Source organism: Hemiscyllium ocellatum, unplaced genomic scaffold, assembly GCF_020745735.1.
Source record: "Hemiscyllium ocellatum isolate sHemOce1 unplaced genomic scaffold, sHemOce1.pat.X.cur. scaffold_2375_pat_ctg1, whole genome shotgun sequence".
NCBI lineage: Eukaryota > Metazoa > Chordata > Chondrichthyes > Orectolobiformes > Hemiscylliidae > Hemiscyllium > Hemiscyllium ocellatum.
Window position 1 is genome coordinate 13,833 of NW_026868069.1, and position 24,411 is coordinate 38,243.

A 24,411-nucleotide genomic window follows, 5' to 3' on the forward strand; every position below is an offset into this window, starting at 1 on the left:
ATTTTCAACACTGGTGAGGGTGACGGGTTCTCAGGGGGACGGCAGCCTGGGCCAGACTGTCTGACATGAATACATTTTTAAAAAACTAAAAATTACTTCAAGTTAGTTTCTATCAGTACTTTCCCTTGGATGGGAGTCTAGAACCCATGGGAGTCTAGGGGACATAATTTGAAAATAAAGTGGGACCACTTATAACCAAGATGGGGAGAAATCCTTTCCTGAGAAGGTGACGAACCTTTGGAATTCTCTACCCCAGATTGCATGGATAAATCACAGTGCTGTAAGCTAAAGTAAGGACATTGATTAGCTCAGTGGTATAAAGGGATAATGTTGGGAAATATTAGTGACGACCATACTGAATAGATAGCAGGTTCAATGGACTAAATGGCCTCCTGCTGCTAGTGTATAGTCCTGTCAGTAGTATGTAGTCAAGCAGGTCCACTTGCCCAGCTGGGTCTCAGGAAGGCTGATGCTTGGTGAGATTCTGCAGCCTTGGTTTAAGAATTGGAGTGAGAGCCAGTGCAGGGTCCTGCTCCACACTCTGCTTTGTCATATCTCGGCCGGAGCTGCTGGGGAAGTCACATCAGGCTTAGGCTGCAGTTTGCTCATGGCTAAAGATCCTGTCGACATCCAGCAGGTGAGCAGCAGAGCGTTGTTGGTGCCTGTGGATGTCACATCACACCGAGGGAGAGAAGGTAAGGGAAAACAAGGAGACAGCCGGTGGTAATGTACTCACTGATTACTGCGCTGGAGATCGCATCAGAGCTTGCATCGCCCCCGGCTCCCGGTCTGAAGAAACTGCTCCGAGCTTTCCCATAACGTAGCAACGAGTCAGGGAAGGGAGGGAGTGGATGGAGACCAGCCTTTCCTCTGATCTAACAGCAAACAAAGAGATCAGCTAAGGAACCACTGACAATATTATAAACCAACCTTCAAACTCCCACAGGGCAAAGTGAGGACTCCAGATGTTGGAGATCAGAGCTGAAAAATGTGTTGCTGGAAAAGCGCAGCAGGTCAGGCAGGAGCAGGAGAATCGATGTTTCAGGCATAAGCCCTTCTTCAGGAATGAGGAGGGTGTGCCAAGCAGGCTAAGATAAAAGGTAGGGAGGAGGGACTTGGGGGAGGGCCGTTGGAAATGCGATAGGTGGAAGGAGGTCAAGGTGAGGGTGATAGGCCGGAGTGGGGTGGGGGCGGAGAGGTCAGGAAGAGGATTGCAGGTTAGGAGGGCGGTGCTGAGTCAGAGCGTTGGGACTGAGACAAGGGGGGGGGAGGGGAAATGAGGAAACTGGAGAAATCCGAGTTCATCCCTTGTGGTTGGAGGGTTCCCAGGCGGAAGATGAAGTGCTCTTCCTCCAGGCGTCGTGTTGCCATGGTTTGGCGATGGAGGAGGCCAAGGACCTGCATGTCCTTGATGGAGTGGGAGGGGAGTTAAAGTGTTCAGCCACGGGGCGGTTGGGTTGATTGGTCCGGGTGTCCCAGAGGTGTTCTCTGAAACGTTCCAGAGAGCTGGCTCTCTGCCCCAATGAACAGGACAGTGCAGTATCGGCCCTCTGGCCCTTGATGGGGATGAAGCTGCAGCAGGGAAAGGACAGTCAGCAAACTGGCAGTAACCAAGTGGTGGAATAGGTTGGCAGGGATCAATTCAGAGTCGGATTGGGCAGGACGGGGATAAACTGGAGGCAGTGAGAAGGGGAATTAGGGAGGTGAAGGTGCAGAGTTGAAAGAAAGGAAGCAGATGTGCTGCTTACTGTACTGTGAGTGCTGCTTGGGTAAACGAGAGTGCTTTGGAGTTGGGTGAAAACAGCTCAAGGTGAGACGGGACTAGGTGAAGTTGAAAGACTGAGTGTGGTGCTCAGTCGCAATCTGAGCAATTTAGAAATTGATGCAGCCCCAGCAGAAACAGTCAATTGGTAAGTGATACCTGCACAGCACTTTCTTACAGCTTTTAAAGGATAATACATTAGCTTAAATAAAGATAGGACATTTTGATTACAACAGAAGTGTTTGAAATGAAGGAAAGTCCCTTGCTTAATTAAAATCTCTTGAAAGGGTAAAGGTGATGACAGGAGACCTCAGGCCTGTGGTGTGCTCCACTTGTGCATTGTGGGAAATAAGTGTCCCTGATGATTATGTGTGCAAGAAGCACGTACAGCTACAGGCTCACCACTTTTTGGGGCTGGGAGCTGTGGGTAGACTCACTGTGGAGCATCCGGAAATGCTCAGAATACCGTGGACAGCACATTTAGCAAGGTGGGTATACCACAGGTGAGGATTACACAGATACAAAGGAAATGGATGACCATCAGACGAAGTAAAAGGCTGAAGAAAGAGGTGCAGGGGTCCCCTGTGGTCATCCCCTCTCAGACAGATGTACTGCTTTGGCTAATGTTTGTGGGTGGGGGAATGACCTCCCAGGGGAAAGCACTATCAACCCAAGTTCACGAAGGGGCAATGTCAGGGGTACAGACAAGTGTTTGTATGGCCACAGATGTGAATCCAGGATGGCATGTTGCCTCCCTGCTGCTAGGAGTCAGGGATGTCACAGAGCGGCTGCAGGACATTCTGGGGCGGGAGGGTGAACAGCCAGTGGTCATGTACATATAGGTGACAACAACAAAGGCAAACAAGAGATGAGGACCTGAAAGCTACACATAGGAAGTTAGGATGTAAATTAAAATGCAGCACCTCAAACATAGTAATCTCAGTGCCACATGCTAGAAAAAGCATAAATAAGAGGATCAATCAGATAAATGCATGGCTGTAGGAATGGTGTACCAGAGAGGGGTTTAGATCCTTCAGGGATTGGGACTGTTTCTGGGGAAGTCTGGCAGGTTGTACCTGGACAGAGTTGGGACAAATCATTTCATTGGTGAAGTTTGAAACTAATCTGGCAGGAAAGAGGGAACCGAAGTGTAGGTTTAGATGGGTCAGATTCAGATTAGGAAATGGGAGGGTTAACATTAGTTAGTGATGTAGTCAGTGCCTCAGAAATGTCCAGTAAAGGAAATGGACGGGTTGAGCTGTTTATACCTCAATGCAAGGAGGATTACAAAGATGGCAGGTCAACTAAGGCCACAGACCGACACAAGGCAATACAATGTCATTGCTATAACAGAAACCTGGCTAAAGGTGGGCCACAACTGGCAGCTCAATGTCCTTTGATGTAAAGTTTTCAGGCAGGATGGACTGGGTGACAAAAAAGGATTGGGGATAGCAATGCTAGTTACAGAGTCAATCCAGTTGTGAGAGGGGATGATGCTCAAAATGGGTTAACAACAGAAACTTCATGGGTTGAGTTTAGGAATAAAAAGGGACAGTCACATTACTAGAAGGACACTGCAGACTCCCAAACAGTGAGAGAGAGATAGTCAAACACATGAAGACAAATTGCTGCCTGTAAGAATAAGAGGGCAATAATAGTAGGAAACTTTAACTATCCCAGTATCAACTGGGTTATAAACAATATAAAGGGGCATTGGGCATGAAAACTTCATGTACTGTGTCCAGGAATGTTTTTAAAAACAAATTCTGGATTTAGTTTCGGGAAATGAAGACAGGCAAGTGGGTGAAGTCACTGTTGGTCATCATATCGAGGCTACTGACCACAATTCTGGAACAGCATGGTGGCTCAGTGGTTAGCACTGCTGCCTCACAGCACCAGGCACCCAGATTCAATTCCAGCCTCGGGCGACTGTCTGTGTGGAGTTTGCACATTCTGCCCGTGTCTGCGTGGGTTTCCTCCGGGTGCTCCGGTTTCCTCCCACAGTCCAAAGATGTGCAGGTTAGGGTGAATTAGCCATGCTAAATTGCCCCATAGTGTCCAGGGATGTACAGGTTAGGTGGATTAGCCGGGGGAAATGTCGGGTTACAGGGACAGGGTGGGATAGTCTTCAAAGGGTTGGTGTGGACTGAATGGCCTGCTTCCACATTGTAGGGATTCTATTAATTAGATTTAGTATTAATATCGAAAAGGACAGACGTAAATCAGGAGTAAAGGATTTTTAACTGGGGGATGGCAAGTTTTACAAAACTGAAGTGATGTGTCTGAGTTGGGCTGGACAGGACCTGCAAAAGTATAAACCAGTGCTTAACCAATGTGAGGCAGCATAGAGTGAGATCCTCACGGTACACAGCAGACAGGTCCCCTCTACAAATAAGAATGGGACTGCCAAATCTTGACCCCCATTGTTGTCTTAAAAATATAGCAGAAAATTAAACAGAAGAAGAAAGCTTATGATAGTCACAAAAAACTCAACACTGCAGATAGCATAGTATAGGGAGTACAAAGTTAAAAATCACACAACACCAGGTTATATTCCAAACAGGGTTATTTGGAGGTACTGGCTTTCAGAGCACTGCTCCTTCATCAGGTGGTTGTGGAGTATAAGATTGTAAGACAGAACTTATAGCAAAAGTTTACAGTGTGATGTAACTGAAATTATATATTGAAAAAGACCTGGATTGTTTGTTAAGTCTCTCATCTTTTAGAATGACCACCTTGGTTTCAGTTCTTTCATATGTGAATCCCAGAACATTTTAAAAAGTTACATTCTCAACTGCACTTTAACAATTGGTGTCATGTGCCCAGATAATGTATTGAAGGTGTGAGTTGCCCTGTGTGAGACTGTCTGTGCCCCAATGGTCAGACTGATCGAATCTAAAAAAACTGATTCATACAGTTTTTGAGCAAAGTAAAATGTAATTCTGCAAGTACAAATTCACCCCACAAACATATATGTGTATGTGTGTGTGCATGGGGGTGTGTGGGGGGTTGTGAGAGAGTGTGTGTATGTGTGTGAGTGCAACTGTAAAGGGTTTTAAGTTTGTGAGAGGGTGTATGTGTGAGTGCATGAGAGAGGGTCTGCGTGAGTGTATGTGTCTATTGGAGAGAGAGAGAGAGAGAGAGAGAGAGAGAGAATGTGTGTGTGTGTGAGAGAGAGAGAGAGAGAGAGAGAGAGAGAGAGAGAGAGAGAGAGAGTGTATAGTGCAGTGGGGTCACCTGTAGTGTGACATGAACCCAAGGTCCCAGGTGAGGCTATCCCCATGCGTTTTGAACTTGGCTATCAGCCTCCGCTCGGTCACTCTGCGTTGTTGCCTGTCCTGAAGTCTGCCTTGGAGGATGGTTGCCCGAAGGTCTAAAATCGAATGTCCCGGACCGCTGAAGTGTTCTCCAACTGGGAGGGAACACTCCTGCCTGGTGATTGTTGTGTGGTGCCCATTCATCCGTTGCCGTAGCCTCTGCTCGGTCTCACCAATGTACCATGCCTTGGGGCATCCTTGCCTGCAGCGTATGAGATAGACAACGTTGGCCGAGTCACATGAGTACCTGCCGCGTACATGGTGGGTGGTGTCCCCACGTGTAATGGTGGTACCTGTATTGACACTCTGACATGTCTTGGAGCGTCTGCCATGACAGGGTTATATGGTGTGGTCCTGAAGGCCAGGCAGTTTACTACGAACAATGATCCATTTGAGGTTTGATGATTGTTTAAAGGTGAGAAGTGGAGGTGTGGGGCAGGTGTTGGCGAGGTGCTCATCCTCATCGATAATGTGCTGTAGGCTGCGAAGAACATGGCGTAGTTTTTCGGCTCCTGGGAAGTGCTGAACAACGAAGGGTACCCTGTTGGCACGTGTCTGTCTCCTGAGGTCATTACGGGTTCTCGCTGTGGCACATCACAACTGGCGGTCGATGAGTTGAGCATCATATCCCCGTTCTTATGAGGGCATCCCTGAGTACTTTGAGGTGCCAGTCACGTTCCTCCTCATCTGAGCAGATCTTGTGTGTGCATGAATCCATGTAAGATTCTGTAAATCCATTTTTTAGATTAGATCAGTCTGACCATTGTGGCGCAGACAGCCTCACACAGGGCAGCTCACACCTTCAATACATTACCTGGGCCGACACGACACCAATTGTTAAAGTTCACTTGAGAATGTAACTTTTAAAAAGGTTTTGCAATTTGCATATGAAAGAACTGAAACCAACATGGTCATTCTAAAAGATGAGAGACTTAACAAACAATCCAGGTCTTTTTCAATATATAATTTCAGTTACATCACACTGTAAACTTTTGCTATAAGTTCTGTCTTACAATCTTATTCTCCACAACCACCTGATGAAGGAGCGTCACTCCGAAAGCTAGTGCTTCCAATTAAACCTGTTAGACTATAACCTGGTGTTGTGTGATTTTTAACTTTGTACACCCCAGTCCAACACCATCATCTCCAAATCATAGTATAGGGAATACAGGGGTCAAGTGAAAAAAAGAAGTAAGGAAATCAAAGTGATGGCATGAAAATATACTAGCAAGCAAGAGAAAGAAAAATCCTGAGATGTTTTACTGTTATAGAAAGAACAAAAGAATAGTTAAGGAAAAAAGTGCGACCTATCAGAGATGAAGAAGGGAACCTGAGTGAAAATGCAGAGGATATGGGAAGACACTTAAATGAAACGTTTTTCCCCAAACTCACAAAGGAAAGGAACAATGTGGAGACAGTCATCCACGAGGAGCGGTGTGAAATATTAGACAAAATCATCACAAAGAGAGAAGTGTTAGAAGAATTGGAATCCTTGGAAGTGAGTAAGATCCCAGATGAATTGTTCCCTTGAATGTTGAAGGGGGTCAGTGAGAAAATAGCAGATGCTCTGAGGATTATTTTCCAGGTGAGATGCTGGAGGACTAGAAGAATGCAAATGTGATTCCAATGTTTAATAAAGTTATAAAGGAAATGCCAAACAATTACATCCTGTTAGTCTTACATCAGCTGTGGGCAAATTGTTAGAATCAATCCTGAGATCAGATAAACTGTCACTTTGAAAGGCATGAACTAGTCAGGACAGTCAGCACAGCTTTGTTAAAGGCAGGTCATGCCTGACAAATGTGACTGAATTCTTTGAGGAGGTGACATGGAGGATGGATGAAGGTAGTGCAGGAGATTTTGGCTCCATGGACTTTAGTGACATTTGACAAGGTTCCAAATGGCAGACTGATCAAAAAGGTGAAAGTCCACTGGATACAGGGTAAAGTGTCAAATTGGATCTGAAGTTAGCTTAGTAACAGGAAACAAAGGGGAGGGGTCAATGGCCACCCTGAGAACAGAAAGCTGTTTCAGGGCTCAGTGCTGCAGTATCTGCTGCTTGTTTTATACATTAATGATTTGAACTTGAACGTGAGTGGCACGATTAAGAAATTGCAGATGACACAAACATTGCGCGTGTACAGCTGGATAGATGTAAGCTATGACAGAGATGGGTTGGTGGAGGGAGCAGGAAAGCGGCAGATGGAGTTCAAGCCACACGGGTATGGGCTATGTGCAGGAAGATGGGATTAGGATGGGAATCTGGGTGTCTTTGAGTTGATGTGAACAAGGTGGGTCCCCTTCTGTACTGTATCATTTCTATGGTTTTATGGCTTGAGGGATACAGTGGTGGCAGTGGGTGGGAAGCAGTACTTACACACGGAAGGAGATGGGTAAGGGGAAGGGGATGTTGAGGAGAAGGGGGTTGATGGATACAGAGAATGGGGAAAGGTGTCTGGAAGGTACAGTTTTATAGTCATTCAGTCATAGAGGCATACAGCATGGAAAGAGACCCTTTGGTCCAACCAGTTCACACCAATCATAATCCCAAACAAAACAGTCCCTCTTGCCTGCATCTGGCTCATATCGTTCCAAACATTTCCTCTTCATGTACTGATCTAAATGCCTTTTCAATGCTGTAACGGTGCCTGCATCTACCACTTCCTCTGGAAGTTCATTCTACACACAACCAAACCGCTGTGTAAAAAACAGTTGCTCCTCAGGTCCTTTTTAAATCGTTCTCCTCTGACCTTAAACCTATGCCCCATAGTTTTAGCTCCCTCCATTCTTCGGAACAGACCTTTGTTATTCACCTTACCTATACCCCTTACAAACCCCTATAAGATCACCCCTCAAACCCTAGGCTCCAGTGAAAAAGGTTCGAGTTGGTCCAGTCTATTTTTATACCTGAAACCCTCCATTCCTGGCAACATCCTGATAAATCTGTTTTGGAACCCTGTCCAGAACTGCACACAGTATTCTAGAAGAGGCTTCAATCCCAACCTCACCATCAAACTAGCGGATAAAGCAGGCGCAGTGGTAGTCTGGCGCACTGACCTCTACACCGCTGAAGCCAAACGCCAACCCGAGGACACCTCTTCCTGCTGCCCCTTCAACCACGACCCCACCCTCCATCACCAAACCATCATCTCCCAGACCATACAGAACCTCATCACCTCAGGAGATCTCCCACCCACAGCTTCCAACCTCATAGTCCGGGAACCCCGCACTGCCCGGTTCTACCTCCTTCCCAAGATCCACAAGCCTGACCACCCTGGCTAACCCATTGTCTCAGCCTGCTCCTGCCCCACTGAACTCATCTCTACCTACCTCGACACTGTCCTATTCCCCCCAGTCCAGGAACTCCCCATATACGTTCGAGACACCACCCACGCCCTCCACCTCCTCCAAGACTTCCATTTCCCCAGCCCCAAAGTCTCATCTTCACCATGGATATCCAATCCCTCTACATCTCCATCCACCATGACCAGGGCCTCCAAGCCATAGAACATAGAAAAATACAGCGCAGTACAGGCCCTTCAGCCCTCGATGTAGCGCCGACCCAAACCCACCCTAACCTACACTAGCCCACTATCCTCCATATGTCTATCCAATGCCCGTTTAAATGCCCATAAAGAGGGAGAGTCCACCACTGTTACTGGTAGGGCATTCCATGAACTCACGACTCGCTGAGTAAAGAATCTACCCCGAACATCTGTCCTATACCTACCACCCCTTAATTTAAAGCTATGCCCCCTCGTAACAGCTGACTCCATACGTGGAAAAAGGTTCTCACGGTCAACCCTATCTAAACCCCTAATCATCTTGTACACTTCTATCAAGTCTCCCCTAAACCTTCTTTTCTCCAATGAGAACAGCCCCAAGTGCCTCAGCCTTTCCTCATACGATCTTCCTACCATGCCAGGCAACATCCTGGTAAACCTCCTTTGCATCCGTTCCAGTGCCTCCACATCCTTCCCATAGTATGGCGACCAAAACTGCACACAATACTCCAGATGAGGCCGCACCAGAGTCTTATACAACTGCAACATGACCTCAGGACTCCGGAACTCAATTCCTCTACCAATAAAGCCCAGTACGCCATATGCCTTCTTCACAGCACTATTTACCTGGGTGGCAACTTTCAGAGATCTGGGTACATGGACACCAAGATCCCTCTGCTCATCCACACTACCAAGTATCCGACCAAGACCCTCCATTTTTTCCTCTCCAGACATCCCCAACAGTACCCTTCCACCGACACTCTCATTCATTTGGCCGAACTGGTTCTTACCCTTAACAATTTCTCCTTCGAATCCTCCCACTTCCTCCAGACCAAAGGGGTAGCCATGGGCACACGTATGGGCCCCAGCTATGCCAGTCTCTTTGTTGGCTACGTAGAACAGTTGATCTTCCGTAATTACACCAGCACCACTCTCCACCTCTTCCTCCGCTACACTGATGACTGCATTGGCGCCACCTCGTGCTCCCGCGAGGAGGTTGAGCAATTCATCCACTTTACAAACACCATCCACCCCAACCTCAAATTTACCTGGATCATCTCTATAGAACATTACAGCTAGTACAGGCCCTTCGGCCCTCGGTGTTGCACCGACCTGTCATACCAATTTGAAGCCCATCTAACCTACACTATTCCATGTACGTCCATATGCTTGTCCATTAACAACTTAAATGTACTTAAAGTTGGCGAATCTACTACTGTTGCAAGCAAAGCATTCCATACCCTTACTACTCTCTGAGTAAAGAAACTACCTCTGACATCTGTCCTATATCTATCACCCCTCAATTTAAAGCTATGCCCCCTCGTGCTCATCGTCACCATACTTGGAAAAAGGCTCTCCCTGTCCACCCTATCTAACCCTCTGATTATCTTATATGTCTCAAAAGTCACCTCTCAACCTTCTTCTCTCTAACGATAACAGCCTCAAGTCCCTCAGCCTTTCCTCCTAAGACCTTCCCTCCATACCAGACAACATCCTGGTAAATCTCCTCTGCACCCTTTCCAAAGCTTCCACATCCTTCCTATAATGCGGTGACCAAAACTGTACACAATACCCCAAGTGCAGCCGCACCAGAGTTTTGTACAGCTGCAGCATAACCTCATGGTTTTAGATTAGACTTACAGTGTGGAAACAGGCCCTTCGGCCCAACAAGTCCACACCGACCCGCCGAAGCGAAACCCACCCATACCCCTACATTTACCCCTTACCTAACACTACGGGCAATTTAGCGTGGCCAATTCACCTGACCCGCACATCTTTGGACTGTGGGAGGAAACCGGAGCACCCGGAGGAAACCCACGCAGACACGGGGGAGAACGTGCAAACTCCACACAGTCAGTCACCTGAGTCGGGAAATGAACCCGGGTCTCAGGTGCTGTGAGGCAGCAGTGCTAACCACTGTGCCACCGTGCCGCCCACAGACTCGATCCCTCTATTAATAAAAGCTAAAACACTATATGCCTTCTTAATAACCCTGTCAACCTGGGTGGCAACTTTCAAGGATCTGTGTACCTGGACACCGAGATCTCTCTGCTCATCTACACTACCAAGAATCTTACCATTAGCCCAGTACTTTGCATTCCGGTTACTCCGACCAAAGTGAATCACCTCACACTTGTCCGCATTAAACTCCATTTGCCACCTCTCAGCCCAGCTCTGCAGCTTATTCATGTCTCTCTGTAACCTACAACATCCTTCGTCACTATCCACAACTCCACCGACCTTAGTGTCGTCTGCAAATTTACTAACCCACCCTTCTACGCCCTCATCCAGGTCACTTATAAAAATGATGAACAGCAGTGGACCCAACACTGACCCTTGCGGTACACCACTGGTAACTGGACTCCAGGATGGACATTTCCCATCAACCACCATCCTCTGTCTTCTTTCAGCAAGCCAATTACTGATCCAAACTGCTATATCTCCCACAATCCCATTCCTCCGCATTTTGTACAATAGCCTACTGTGGGGAACCTTATCAAACGCCTTGCTGAAATCCATATACACCACATCAACCGGTTTACTCTCATCTACCTGTTTGGTCACCTTCTCAAAGAACTCAATAAGGTTTGTGAGGCACGACCTACCCTTCACAAAACCGTGCTGACTATCCCTAATCAACTTATTCTTTTCTAGATGATAATAAATCCTATCTCTTATAACCTTTTCCAACACTTTACCAACAACTGAAGTAAGGATAACCTATTCCAACATCTCTGACACCTCCCTCCCCTTCCTGGACCTCTCCAGCTCCATTAATGACGACCAGCTTGACACTGACATTTTTTACAAACCCACCGACTCCCACAGCTACCTGGATTACACCTCTTCCCACCCTACCTCCTGCAAAAAATGCCATCCTGTATTCCCAATTCCTCCACCTCCGCCGTATCTGCTCCCAGGAGGACCAGTTCCACCACAGAACACACCAGATGGCCTCCTTCTTTAGAGACCGCAATTTCCCTTCCCACATGGTTAAAGATGCCCTCCAACGCATCTCGTCCACATCCCGCGCCTCTGCCCTCAGACCCCACCCCTCCAACCGTAACACGGACAGAACGCCCCTGGTGCTGACCTTCCACCCTACCAACCTTCGCATAAACCAAATCATCCGCTGACATTTCCGCCACCTCCAAATGGACCCCACCACCAGGGATATATTTCCCTCCCCACCCCTTTCCACCTTCCTCAAAGACCGTTCCCTCCGTGACTACCTGGTCAGGTCCACTCCCTCCCTACAACCCACCCTCCCATCCTGGCACTTTCCCCTGCCACCGCAGGAACTGTACAACCTGTGCCCACACCTCCTCCCTCACCTCTATCCAAGGCCCCAAAGGAGCCTTCCACATCCATCAAAGTTTTACCTGCACATCCACTAATATCATTTATTGTATCCGTTGCTCCCGATGCGGTCTCCTCTACATTGGGGAGACTGGATGCCTCCATGCAGAGCGCTTCAGGGAATATCTCTGGGATACCTGCACCAATCAACCCCACTGCCCTGTGGTCAAACACTTTAACTCCCCCTTCCACTCTGTCGAGGACATGGAGGTCCTGGGCCTCGCCACCAGATGCCTGGAGGAAGAACGCCTCATCTTCCACCTCGGAACACTTCAACCCCAGGGCATCAATGTGGACTTCACCAGCTTCCTCATTTCTCCTTCACCCACCTCACCCCAGCTCCAACCTTCCAGCACCACCCTCATGACCTGTCCTACCTGCTTATCTTCCTTTCCACCGATCCACTCCACCCTCCTCTCTGACCTATCACCCCCATCCCCACCCCCATTCACCTATTGTACTCTTCTACTTTTGCCCCCCCCTCTCATTTATCTCTCCACCCTGGAGGCTTCCTGCCTCTATTCCTGATGAAGGGCTTTTGTCTGAAACGTCGATTTTCCTGCTCCTCGGATGCTGCCTGACCTGCTGTGCTTTTCCAGCACCACTCTGATCTAGACTCTGGTTTCCAGCATCTGCAGTCCATGTTTTTCCCACACCTACATCCTGTACAACCTCAACATGATCTCCTAACTCCTATTCTCAAAGGTCTCAGCAAGGAAGACAAACACGTCAAATACCTTCACAACCGCCCTGACTACATGTGATTCAAATTTCAAACAGCTATGGACCTGAATTGTTGCTCCTCTCTTTTCTACGACGTTCCCCAGGGCCCTACCATTAATTATATAAGTCTGGCCCTTGTTTGTTTGACCAAAATGCAACATCTTGAATTCATGGTCAGGATTAAACTCCATCCGCCATTTCTCAGCCCATTGACCCAACTGATCAAGATCTCGTTTTAATCTTAGATAACCTTCTTCGCTGTCCACTATACCACGAATATTGGTGACATCTGCAAACTTATTAAACATACCTCCAATATTCTCATCCAAATCATTCATTTCAATGACAAACCACAATGGATCTAATACCGATCCCTGTGGAACACTGCTGGTGACAGGCCCCCAGGCTGAACAACCACCCTCCACCATTACCCTCTGCCTCCTACTTCAAGCTCATTTTGTATTCAATTGGGCTGCTGACTATTTTTGCCTTTAAAAGGCCTGAGGGAGACACAGATGAGGCAGGAACTGCTCGTCTCTCGTTGGGAGTGCCTCTGGCTATTCGGATTTACCTTATTCATGACCTTCTGAGCAGATCGGAGTTTGTTGATGTACCAGTGTGCTGCTGGCAGCGAGCAGCGAGCAGCCCTGAATAGCAGAAGGTGCCGCTGGATGATGTCTGACAATTTGTGCCGAGCAGCTTTCTCTGCGTATAATCCGGAATCCTGAGCAGTGCTCTGAAGGCGGAAGAGATTGAGAATTAATTCCATATCTGCAGAAATATTAATCCAGATAAGAAACTGTGTATAAGCGAGAGGACAAAGCATAAACTGGGGAGTTCTACAGATGTCATCCAGTCTGACTGCTCATTGTCCTTGCTGCAATCTGCCACAGTTAGAACCCAAACCCTTAGCTTCCAATGGGCAGTCTAGTCTTTCCCATGTCTCCTGACTTCCAGAAACTCTGTCACACCTGCTCTGATGGCCGCAGCTTGGGGGAATCCGTGTGATTTTTAAGAACCATAAGGACTGTCCACCTGCACTGCAACACTGCACGTCATTAATCGTTATACACGCCTCATCAGGGGGTATTCCCTGGTATCTCATGTTCTTCTGGTAATGCTCGTCACAAACACACCCAACAGGGGGAGGTGGTTATGGTTGGTCATGTCATTGGACGAGGTATCCCAAGGCTGAGGCTAATGCCTCATGGATTGGTTCAAATGTGATTGGAATGAAATGTGGAAATAAGACAGCTAGTATAATATGACCATAACAGAGAAGAGCAGGATGAGACCATTGGGCAGAGTGAGTCAGCTTCACCATCCAATCCTGCCTGCTATGTTTCACCAGCTCCTTGTCCCGTCTTCTCCCCATAACCCTTGATCTCTCACTCATCAAGAATCCATCTACTCTGTCTTAAATACACACAATGACTTGCCCTCCATAGCTCTCTACAGCAATGAGAGCCACAGATTCCCCAGCCATTGGCTGAAGAAATTCCTCCACATCTTCATTCTCAGCGGTCAGCCCTTCACTCTGAGGCTGCGCTAATGCAAGTGACCATGTAACATTGTCATAAAAACCCATCGGGTTCATTTATGTCCATTCAGGAACAAACCTATTTCCCGCTCCCCATTTTGCCTACGTGTGAATTCATACAACAATGTGTTTTATTCTCTTCAGCACCCTGTGAAATGGCTGAGTGAGACAAACCAACCACTGCACCGAAACTATGGGCATCAAATGCTGCCTGTGCCCACGATGTACACATCTGATCCAAGAATCCAAAAGCCTGACGTTCCAGGGAGAGCGGGGCAGGAATAAGAAACACTGACAGTGACCATACACTGGGGAGATTAATCAGTAACTCAGGCCTGGGGGAACTCGGCATCACTGTGTTCACTGATCACCACACTCACCTCCGTCTCACTGTGTTCCCTGATCACCACACTCACCTCCGTGTCACTGTGTTCCCTGATCACCACGCTCACCTCCGTGTCACTGTGTTCCCTGCTCACCACACTCACCTCCGTGTCACTGTGTTCCCTGATCACCACACTCACCTCCGTCTCACTGTGTTCCCTGATCACCACACTCACCTCCGTGTCACTGTGTTCCCTGATCACCACGCTCACCTCCGTGTCACCGTGTTCCCTGATCACCACACTCACCTCCGTGTCACTGTGTTCCCTGATCACCACGCTCACCTCCGTCTCACCGTGTTCCCTGATCACCACGCTCACCTCCGTGTCACTGTGTTCCCTGCTCACCACACTCACCTCCGTGTCACCGTGTTCCCTGATCACCACACTCACCTCCGTGTCACTGTGTTCCCTGCTCACCACACTCACCTCCGTCTCACTGTGTTCCCTGCTCACCACACTCACCTCCGTCTCACTGTGTTCCCTGATCACCACACTCACCTCCGTGTCACTGTGTTCCCTGCTCACCACGCTCACCGCCGTCTCACTGTGTTCCCTGATCACCACACTCACCTCCGTGTCACTGTGTTCCCTGATCACCACACTCACCGCCGTCTCACTGTGTTCCCTGATCACCACACTCACCTCCGTGTCACTGTGTTCCCTGATCACCACACTCACCGCCGTCTCACTGTGTTCCCTGATCACCACACTCACCTCCGTGTCACTGTGTTCCCTGATCACCACACTCACCGCCGTCTCACTGTGTTCCCTGCTCACCACGCTCACCGCCGTCTCACTGTGTTCCCTGATCACCACACTCACCACCGTGTCACCGTATTCCCTGATCACCATGCTCACCTCCGTGTCACCGTGTTCCCTGATCACCACACTCACCGCCGTCTCACTGTGTTCCCTGATCACCACACTCACCTCCGTCTCACTGTGTTCCCTGATCACCACACTCACCTCCGTGTCACCGTATTCCCTGATCACCATGCTCACCTCCGTGTCACCGTGTTCCCTGATCACCACACTCACCGCCGTCTCACTGTGTTCCCTGATCACCACGCTCACCTCCGTGTCACCGTATTCCCTGATCACCACACTCACCTCCGTGTCACCGTGTTCCCTGATCACCACACTCACCTCCGTGTCACCGTATTCCCTGATCACCACACTCACCTCCGTGTCTCTGTGTTCCCTGATCACCACACTCACCTCCGTGTCACTGTGTTCCCTGATCACCACGCTCACCTCCGTGTCACCGTATTCCCTGATCACCACGCTCACCTCCGTGTCACCGTATTCCCTGATCACCACACTCACCTCCGTGTCACCGTATTCCCTGATCACCACACTCACCTCCGTGTCAATAGCAGGTTGAGGACAATATAACGGAGGTGCAGGGAGGTACTGGCCATCAGGAACCAGCCCAGGCAGGGTGCTCCCATGCTCCTTTGCTGCATCCATCAAAAGTTGAAAGGTCTCTGTCAGCACATCTGCATTGACCATTCCCGCTGCTCTCAAAATCTCCTGGACTGAGAGAAACAACACATCTTCATCCCCTTCCTCAATGGAATCTGTAAAATATGGACAGAAATGTAGAAAGAGCAGATTTCATGGCACATGCAAGTGGCAAATCCATCATGGACTGCATCATACACTGTACCTTCTCCCAAGATCAGAGACAGGTTCTCAGACACCGTTCAGACTGACCCCAGGGAAAGGAGCACCCGGCAGAGTCTGCTGACAATGCAGTTTGAGCGATGGTGTATACCTTTCACGACAGAGGTGAGGAGCCCTGTACATTCTCCCCCCTCATCACTGACTCCACACCCCCCAATTTAATCGCTCTCCCACAGCTCCATATACAACAGCTAACACACAACAGAGAGGACACCACAACACACACCTGGGTTAGACACCTCTCCCACTGACAGCTCACAGACACGGAAAGAACAATACTGGCCAAGGGACTCAACTACAACCACAGGGACGCCAAGACAGCAGACTTCCTAGCAGCACTAGAATGCACACTCAGGAACAATGGACTGACAGAAGAGACACAACAAACAGTGAGACAAAGTATCGTACCCCTGATAACAAGGAAAAGACAAACACATAACCTCAACACCAAGGAGAGGGAAGCACTGAAATCACTAAGAAACAATAAGAACATAACCATACTACCAGCAGACAAAGGCAGAATGACGGTCATCCTTGGCAAAGCAGACTACATCCAAAAAATGTAACAACTACTTGCAGAAACCAACACCTACCAAAAGAGGGAGTTGGACCCCACCCCACAGTTCACCAATAGAATGAACAACACACTGAGGAACCTACAAAAAAAATGGACAGATAACCAGGTTTGATCTACAGAGAATGAAACCTGAAAGCAACAACAACCCCAGATTCTATGGACTACCTAAAGTGCACAAACCAGACATCCTACTCAGACCCATAGTATCACTACCAGGGACACCATCACACAAACTGGCTGATGGGCTTGATAGTGGGTGAGCATTTTGGTGATAGTGACCACAATTCTGTGACTTTCACCTTGGTTATGGAGAGAGATAGGTGTGTGCAACAGGGTAGGTTTTACAATTGGGGGAAGGGTAAATACGATGCTGCAAGACAGGATCTGAGGAGCATAAGTTGGGAGCATAGGCTGTCAGGGAAGGATGTGGTGGAAATGTGGAACCTTTTCAAGGAACAGATATGACGTGTCCTTGATATGCATGTACCTGTCAGGCAGGAAAGAGATGGTCGTGTGAGGGAGCCTTGGTTGACGAGAGAGGTTGAATGTTTAGTAAAGAGGAAGAAGGAGGCTTACATAAGGTTGAGGAAACAGGGTTCAGACAGGGCAATGGAGGGATACAGGATAGCCAAGAGGGAGCTGAAGAAAGGGATTAGGAGAGCTAAGAGAGGGCATGAAAAATCTTTGGTGGGTAGGATCAAGGATAACCCCAAAGCATTTTATGCGTATGTGAGAAACATGAGAATGACGAGAACGAGGGTAGGTCCGATCAAGGACAGTAGTGGGAGACTGGGTATTGAGTCGGAAGAGATAGGAGAGGTCTTGAATGAGTACTTTTCTTCAGTATTTACGAACGAGAGGGACCGTATTGTTGAAGAGGAGAGTGTGAAACGGACTGGTAAGTTAGAAGAGATACTTGTTAGGAAGGAAGATGTGTTGGACATTTTGAACAACTTGAGGATAGACAAGTCCCCCGGGCCTGACGGGATATATCCTAGGATTATGTGGGAAGCAAGAGAGGAAATTGCAGTACCGTTGGCAATGATCTTTTCGTCTTCACTGACAACGGGGGTGGTACCAGGGGACTGGAGAGTGGCGAATGTTGTGCCCCTGTTCAAAAAAGGGAATAGGGATAACCCCGGGAATTACAGGCCAGTTAGTCTTACTTCCGTGGTAGGCAAAGTAATGGAAAGGGTACTGAGGGATAGGATTTATGAGTATCTGGAAAGACACTGCTTGATTAGGGACAGCCAGCACAGATTTGTGAGGGGTAGGTCTTGCCTTACAAGTATTATTGAGTTCTTTGAGGAGGTGACCAAGCATGTGGATGAGGGTAGAGCAGTGGATGTAGTGTACATGGATTTTAGTAAGGCATTTGATAAGGTTCCCCATGGTAGGCTTATGCGGAAAGTCAGGAGGCATGGGATAGAGGGAAATTTGGCCAATTGGATAGAAAACTGGCTAACCGGTCGAAGTCAGAGAGTGGTGGTAGATGGTAAATATTCAGCCTGGAGCCCAGTTACAAGTGGAGTTCCGCAGGGATCAGTTCTGGGTCCTCTGCTGCTTGTAATTTTTATTAATGACTTGGATGAGGGAGTCGAAGGGTGGGTTAGTAAATTTGCAGATGATACGAAGATTGGTGGAGTTGTGGATAGTGAGGAGGGCTGTTGTCGGCTGAAAAGGGACTTAGATATGATGCAGAGCTGGGCTGAGGAGTGGCAGATGGAGTTCAACCCTGTCAAGTGTGAGGTTGTCCATTTTGGAAGGACAAATAAGAATGCAAAATACAGGGTTAACGGTAGGGTTCTCAGTCAGGTGGAGGAACAGAGGGATCTTGGGGTCTATGTACATAGATCTTTGAAAGTTGCCACTCAGGTGGATAGAGCTTGTAAGAAGGCCTATGGTGTATTAGCGTTCATTAGCAGAGGGATTGAATTCAAGAGTCGTGAGGTGATGTTGCAGCTGTACAGGACTTTGGTTAGGCCACATTTGGAGTACTGTGTGCAATTTTGGTCGCCTCACTTTAGGAAAGATGTGGAAGCTTTGGAGAGGGTGCAGAGAAGATTTACCAGGATGTTGCCTGGAATGGAGAATAGGTTGTACGAGGATAGGTTGAGAGTGCTAGGCCTTTTCTCGTTGGAACGGCGAAGGATGAGGGGTGACTTGATAGAGGTTTATAAGATGATCAGAGGAATAGATAGAGTAGACAGTCAGAGACTTTTTCCCCGGGTACAACAGAGTATTACAAGGGGACATAAATTTAAGGTGAAGGGTGGAAGGTATAGGGGAGATGTCAGGGGTGGGTTCTTTACCCAGAGAGTGGTGGGGGCATGGAATGCGCTGCTTGTGGGAGTGGTAGAGTCAGAATCATTGGCGACCTTTAAGCGGCAATTGGATAGGTACATGGATGGGTGCTTAATCTAGGATAGATGTTCGGCACAACATCGTGGGCCGAAGGGCCTGTTCTGTGCTGTATTGTTCTATGTTCTATGTTCTAAAGAGCTACAGCAGAAACTGAAACACCTGATCAGTGGATCCAGACACTCTATACAATCAACACAGGAATTCTTGGACATCATCAGAAATGTACACATAGACAAGGAAGAAACCATGACCTCATTCGATGTGACGGCACTGTTCACTTCTATCGACAAAACTCTAGCCAGAGAAACAATAGCCAACCTGCTGGACATACAGAACAGACAACAGGACGTTGAACCTATCAACAAAGACGCCATACTCAAACTACTGGAGCTGTGCCTCACAACATACTTCACATTCAACAACCAAACATATGAACAAATCACTGGCACACCCATGGGCTCACCCATCTCGGGACTCATAGCAGAAGCGGTAATGCAAAGGTTAGAACAAACAGTCTTACCGCAAATTCAACCCAAACTCTGGGTCAGATATGTGGATGAAACCTTTGTAATCATTAAAAACACAGAAATAGAGAACACACACCGGATCATCAACGCTACACTCACAGGAATCCGATTCACTAGAGAGGAAGAAAAGGACAACCAGCTCCCATTCCTAGACGTGATGGTACAGTGAACACCGAACGGAGAATTCACCACAAAGGTACACAGGAAAGCCACACACACAGACCAAATCCTGAACTACGAAAGCAGCCATCCCAACAAACACAAAAGAAGTTGCATCAAGACACTGTTCAAAAGGGCCACAACACACTGCAGTACACCAGAACTGCAAAAAGAGGAAGAAGAACACCTCTACAATGTATTCACCAAAAACGGATACCCCCGCAATTTCATCAACAGATGCCTAAGGGAAAGACAATGGAATGAGGACATGCCACAACCCAAAGGACTAGCCACACTCCCACACATCAGGAGCATTTCGGAACTGACAGCCAGACTGCTGCGACCACTAGGACTCAAAACAGCACACAAACCAACAGCCACTCTCAGACAACAACTCACCAGGACGAAGGACCCGATACCCAGCAGGAGCAAAACCAATGTAGTGTACAAAATCCCATGCAAGGACTGCACAAAACACTACATAGGACAAACAGGAAGACAGTGAACGATCTGCATCCATGAACACCAACTAGCCACGAAACGAAACGACACGACCAGCTATCCCTAGTAGTCACACACTCAGATGACAAGCAACATGAATTCGACTGGGACAACATTACTATTATAGGACAAGCCAAACAGAACAGCCAGGGAATTCCTAGAGGCATGGCACTCATCCACAGATTCAATCAACAAGCACATCGACCTGGACCCAATATACCGGCCACTGGTGCGGACAGCTGGAACTGACAACCGGACACCAGTTTCCTCATTTCCCCTTCCCCCACCTCACCCCAGCTCCAACCTTCCAGCTCAGCACCGCCCTCAGGACCTGCCCGACCTACCTTTCTCCCTTCCCACCTATCCACCAGACCCTCCTCCCTGACCTATCACCTTCATCGTCTCCCCCACTCACCTATTGTACTCTGCGCTACTTCCTCCCCACCCCCACCCCCACCCCCAACCCCAACCCCACCCTCCTCTCATTTACCTCTCCATCCCGGAGGCTTCCTGCCTCTATTCTTGATGAAGGGCTTTTGCCCAAAACGTCGATTTCCCAGCTCCTCGGATGCTGCCTGACCTGCTGTGCTTTTCCAGCACCACTCCAATCCCCCATCACTGACTCAACCCCTCATTCAACCTGCTACAGAGAAGCTATCCCACTGCAACGCCCAAGTGGTTCCTGCTCTCTGCAATATTGACCCAGTTGGGGGGAGCGCTGATTCTGTTGCCAACTCACCTGTAGATTGTTTTGAGTCATTTCCTGATGCCATGGTGCAGCCATCCACAGAGACCACCCTGAGGTGGGCACAGCCCAGTAGAGCCTGCAGTTTATCCTGGAAGATTCGGGAGGGCTGCAGGGCCGCAGGTAAATGCAGGATCCGCCAGTTCCTTCTGAAACACCAATTCATGCAAATTCAAACAACACCAATTCCAAAGCTATTGCCCGTCCCACAACCTTCCCCAAAGATAGGACACACCCACTGAGACAGACTTGCACATACATGCACACACACACACACAAACCCACAGACACACACACTCACATTGACAAACTCTGACACATTCACACTCACACGCAGGACTGTAATGGCTCCTGCACAACCCCACTGCCCGAGAAACAGGTTTGTCATCCTCATTCCAACTCAAAACCAGGCAACTAATGATATCACAGCGACAGGGTGGATGGAGATATCACCGCGACAGGGTGGATGGGGATATCACCGCGACAGGGTGGATGGAGATATCACCGCGACAGGGTGGATGGAGATATCACCGCGACAGGGTGGATGGAGATATCACAGCGACAGGGTGGATGGAGATATCACCGCGACAGGGTGGATGGAGATATCACCGCGACAGGGTGGATGGAGATATCACCGCGACAGGGTGGATGGGGATATCACAGCGACAGGGTGGATGGAGATATCACCGCGACAGGGTGGACAGAGATATCACCGCGACAGGGTGGATGGAGATATCACTGCGACAGGGTGGATGGAGATATCACTGCCTGCTTGGCTACTCTCTCTTATTACACAAGGATTTCAGTGAGTCCCTCTCTCACTGCACCCCCCAGGTCATCTCCTCTGATCACCCTCACCTTGACCTCCTTCCACCTATCCCATCTCCATCGCCCCTCCCCCTAGTCCCTCCTCCCTACCTTTTATCTTAGCCTGCTTGGCTACTCTCTCTTATTCCTGATGAAGGGCTTATGCTCGAAACGTCGAATTCTCTATTCCTGAGATGCTGCCTAACCTGCTGTGCTTTGACCAGCAACACATTTGCAGCTGTGATCTCCAGCATCTGCAGACCTCATTTTTTACTCGGAGATATCACGGCGACAGGGTGGATGGAGATATCACCGCGACAGGATGGATGGAGATATCACCGCGACAGGGTGGATGGAGATATCACCGCGACAGGGTGGATGGAGATATCACCGCGACAGGGTGGATGGAGATATCACCGCGACAGGGTGGATGGAGATATCACCGCGACAGGGTGGATGGGGATAACACCGCGACAGGGTGGATGGAGATATCACCGCGACAGGGTGGATGGAGATATCACCGCGACAGGGTGGATGGAGATATCACCGCGACAGGGTGGATGGAGATATCACCGCGACAGGGTGGATGGAGATATCACCGCGACAGGGTGGATGGGGATATCACCGCGACAGGGTGGATGGAGATATCACCGCGACAGGGTGGATGGAGATATCACCGCGACAGGATGGATGGAGATATCACCGCGACAGGGTGGATGGAGATATCACCGCGACAGGGTGGATGGAGATATCACCGCGACAGGGTGGATGGAGATATCACCGCGACAGGGTGGATGGAGATATCACCGCGACAGGGTGGATGGGGATAACACCGCGACAGGGTGGATGGAGATATCACCGCGACAGGGTGGATGGAGATATCACCGCGACAGGGTGGATGGAGATATCACCGCGACAGGGTGGATGGAGATATCACCGCGACAGGGTGGATGGAGATATCACCGCGACAGGGTGGATGGGGATATCACCGCGACAGGGTGGATGGAGATATCACCGCGACAGGGTGGATGGAGATATCACCGCGACAGGGTGGATGGAGATATCACAGCGACAGGGTGGATGGAGATATCACCGCGACAGGGTCGATGGAGATATCACCGCGACAGGGTGGATGGAGATATCACGGCGACAGGGTGGATGGAGATATCACCGCGACAGGGTGGATGGAGATATCACGGCGACAGGGTGGATGGAGATATCACCGCGACAGGGTGGATGGAGATATCACCGCGACAGGGTGGATGGAGATATCACCGCGACAGGGTGGATGGAGATATCACCGCGACAGGGTGGGTGGAGATATCACCGCGACAGGGTGGGTGGAGATATCACCGCGACAGGGTGGATGGAGATATCACCGCGACAGGGTGGATGGGGATATCACCGCGACAGGGTGGATGGAGATATCACCGCGACAGGGTGGATGGAGATATCACCGCGACAGGGTGGATGGAGATATCACCGCGACAGGGTGGATGGAGATATCACCGCGACAGGGTGGATGGAGATATCACCGCGACAGGGTGGATGGGGATATCACCGCGACAGGGTGGATGGAGATATCACCGCGACAGGGTGGATGGAGATATCACAGCGACAGGGTGGATGGAGATATCACCGCGACAGGGTGGATGGAGATATCACGGCGACAGGGTGGATGGAGATATCACGGCGACAGGGTGGATGGAGATATCACCGCGACAGGGTGTATGGAGATATCACCGCGACAGGGTGTATGGAGATATCACCGCGACAGGGTGGGTGGAGATATCACCGCGACAGGGTGGATGGAGATATCACCGCGACAGGGTGGATGGGGATATCACCGCGACAGGGTGGATGGAGATATCACCGCGACAGGGTGGATGGAGATATCACCGCGACAGGGTGGGTGGAGATATCACCGCGACAGGGTGGATGGAGATATCACCACGACAGGGTGGATGGGGATATCACCGCGACAGGGTGGATGGAGATATCACCGCGACAGGGTGGATGGAGATATCACCGCGACAGAGTGGATGGAGATATCACCGCGACAGGGTGGATGGAGATATCACCGCGACAGGGTGGATGGAGATATCACCGCGACAGGGTGGATGGAGATATCACCGCGACAGGGTGGATGGAGATATCACCGCGACAGGGTGGATGGAGATATCACCGCGACAGGGTGGATGGGGATATCACCGCGACAGGGTGGATGGGGATATCACCGCGACAGGGTGGATGGAGATATCACCGCGACAGGGTGGATGGAGATATCACAGCGACAGGGTGGATGGAGATATCACCGCGACAGGGTGGATGGAGATATCACCGCGACAGGGTGGATGGAGATATCACCGCGACAGGGTGGATGGAGATATCACCGCGACAGGGTGGATGGAGATATCACCGCGACAGGGTGGATGGGGATAACACCGCGACAGG

General features: G+C 49.3%; 1 protein-coding gene across 1 annotated transcript in view; it reads right to left on the reverse strand.

The window, feature by feature from the left end:
- The window catches only part of LOC132811744 (ciliogenesis and planar polarity effector 1-like), a gene marked incomplete at its 3' end in the record, with an annotated part of 54,266 nt that overhangs the window by 13,564 nt on the left and 16,291 nt on the right, over window positions 1-24,411 (reverse strand). Inside the window, exons 2-5 of the mRNA XM_060822844.1 lie at window positions 21,145-21,299; window positions 15,954-16,171; window positions 13,237-13,401; window positions 737-875 (exon numbers count right to left, since the gene is read on the reverse strand). Coding sequence (XP_060678827.1) covers window positions 737-875; window positions 13,237-13,401; window positions 15,954-16,171; window positions 21,145-21,178 — 556 coding nt within the window. The remainder of the gene's footprint in view (window positions 1-736; window positions 876-13,236; window positions 13,402-15,953; window positions 16,172-21,144; window positions 21,300-24,411) is intronic.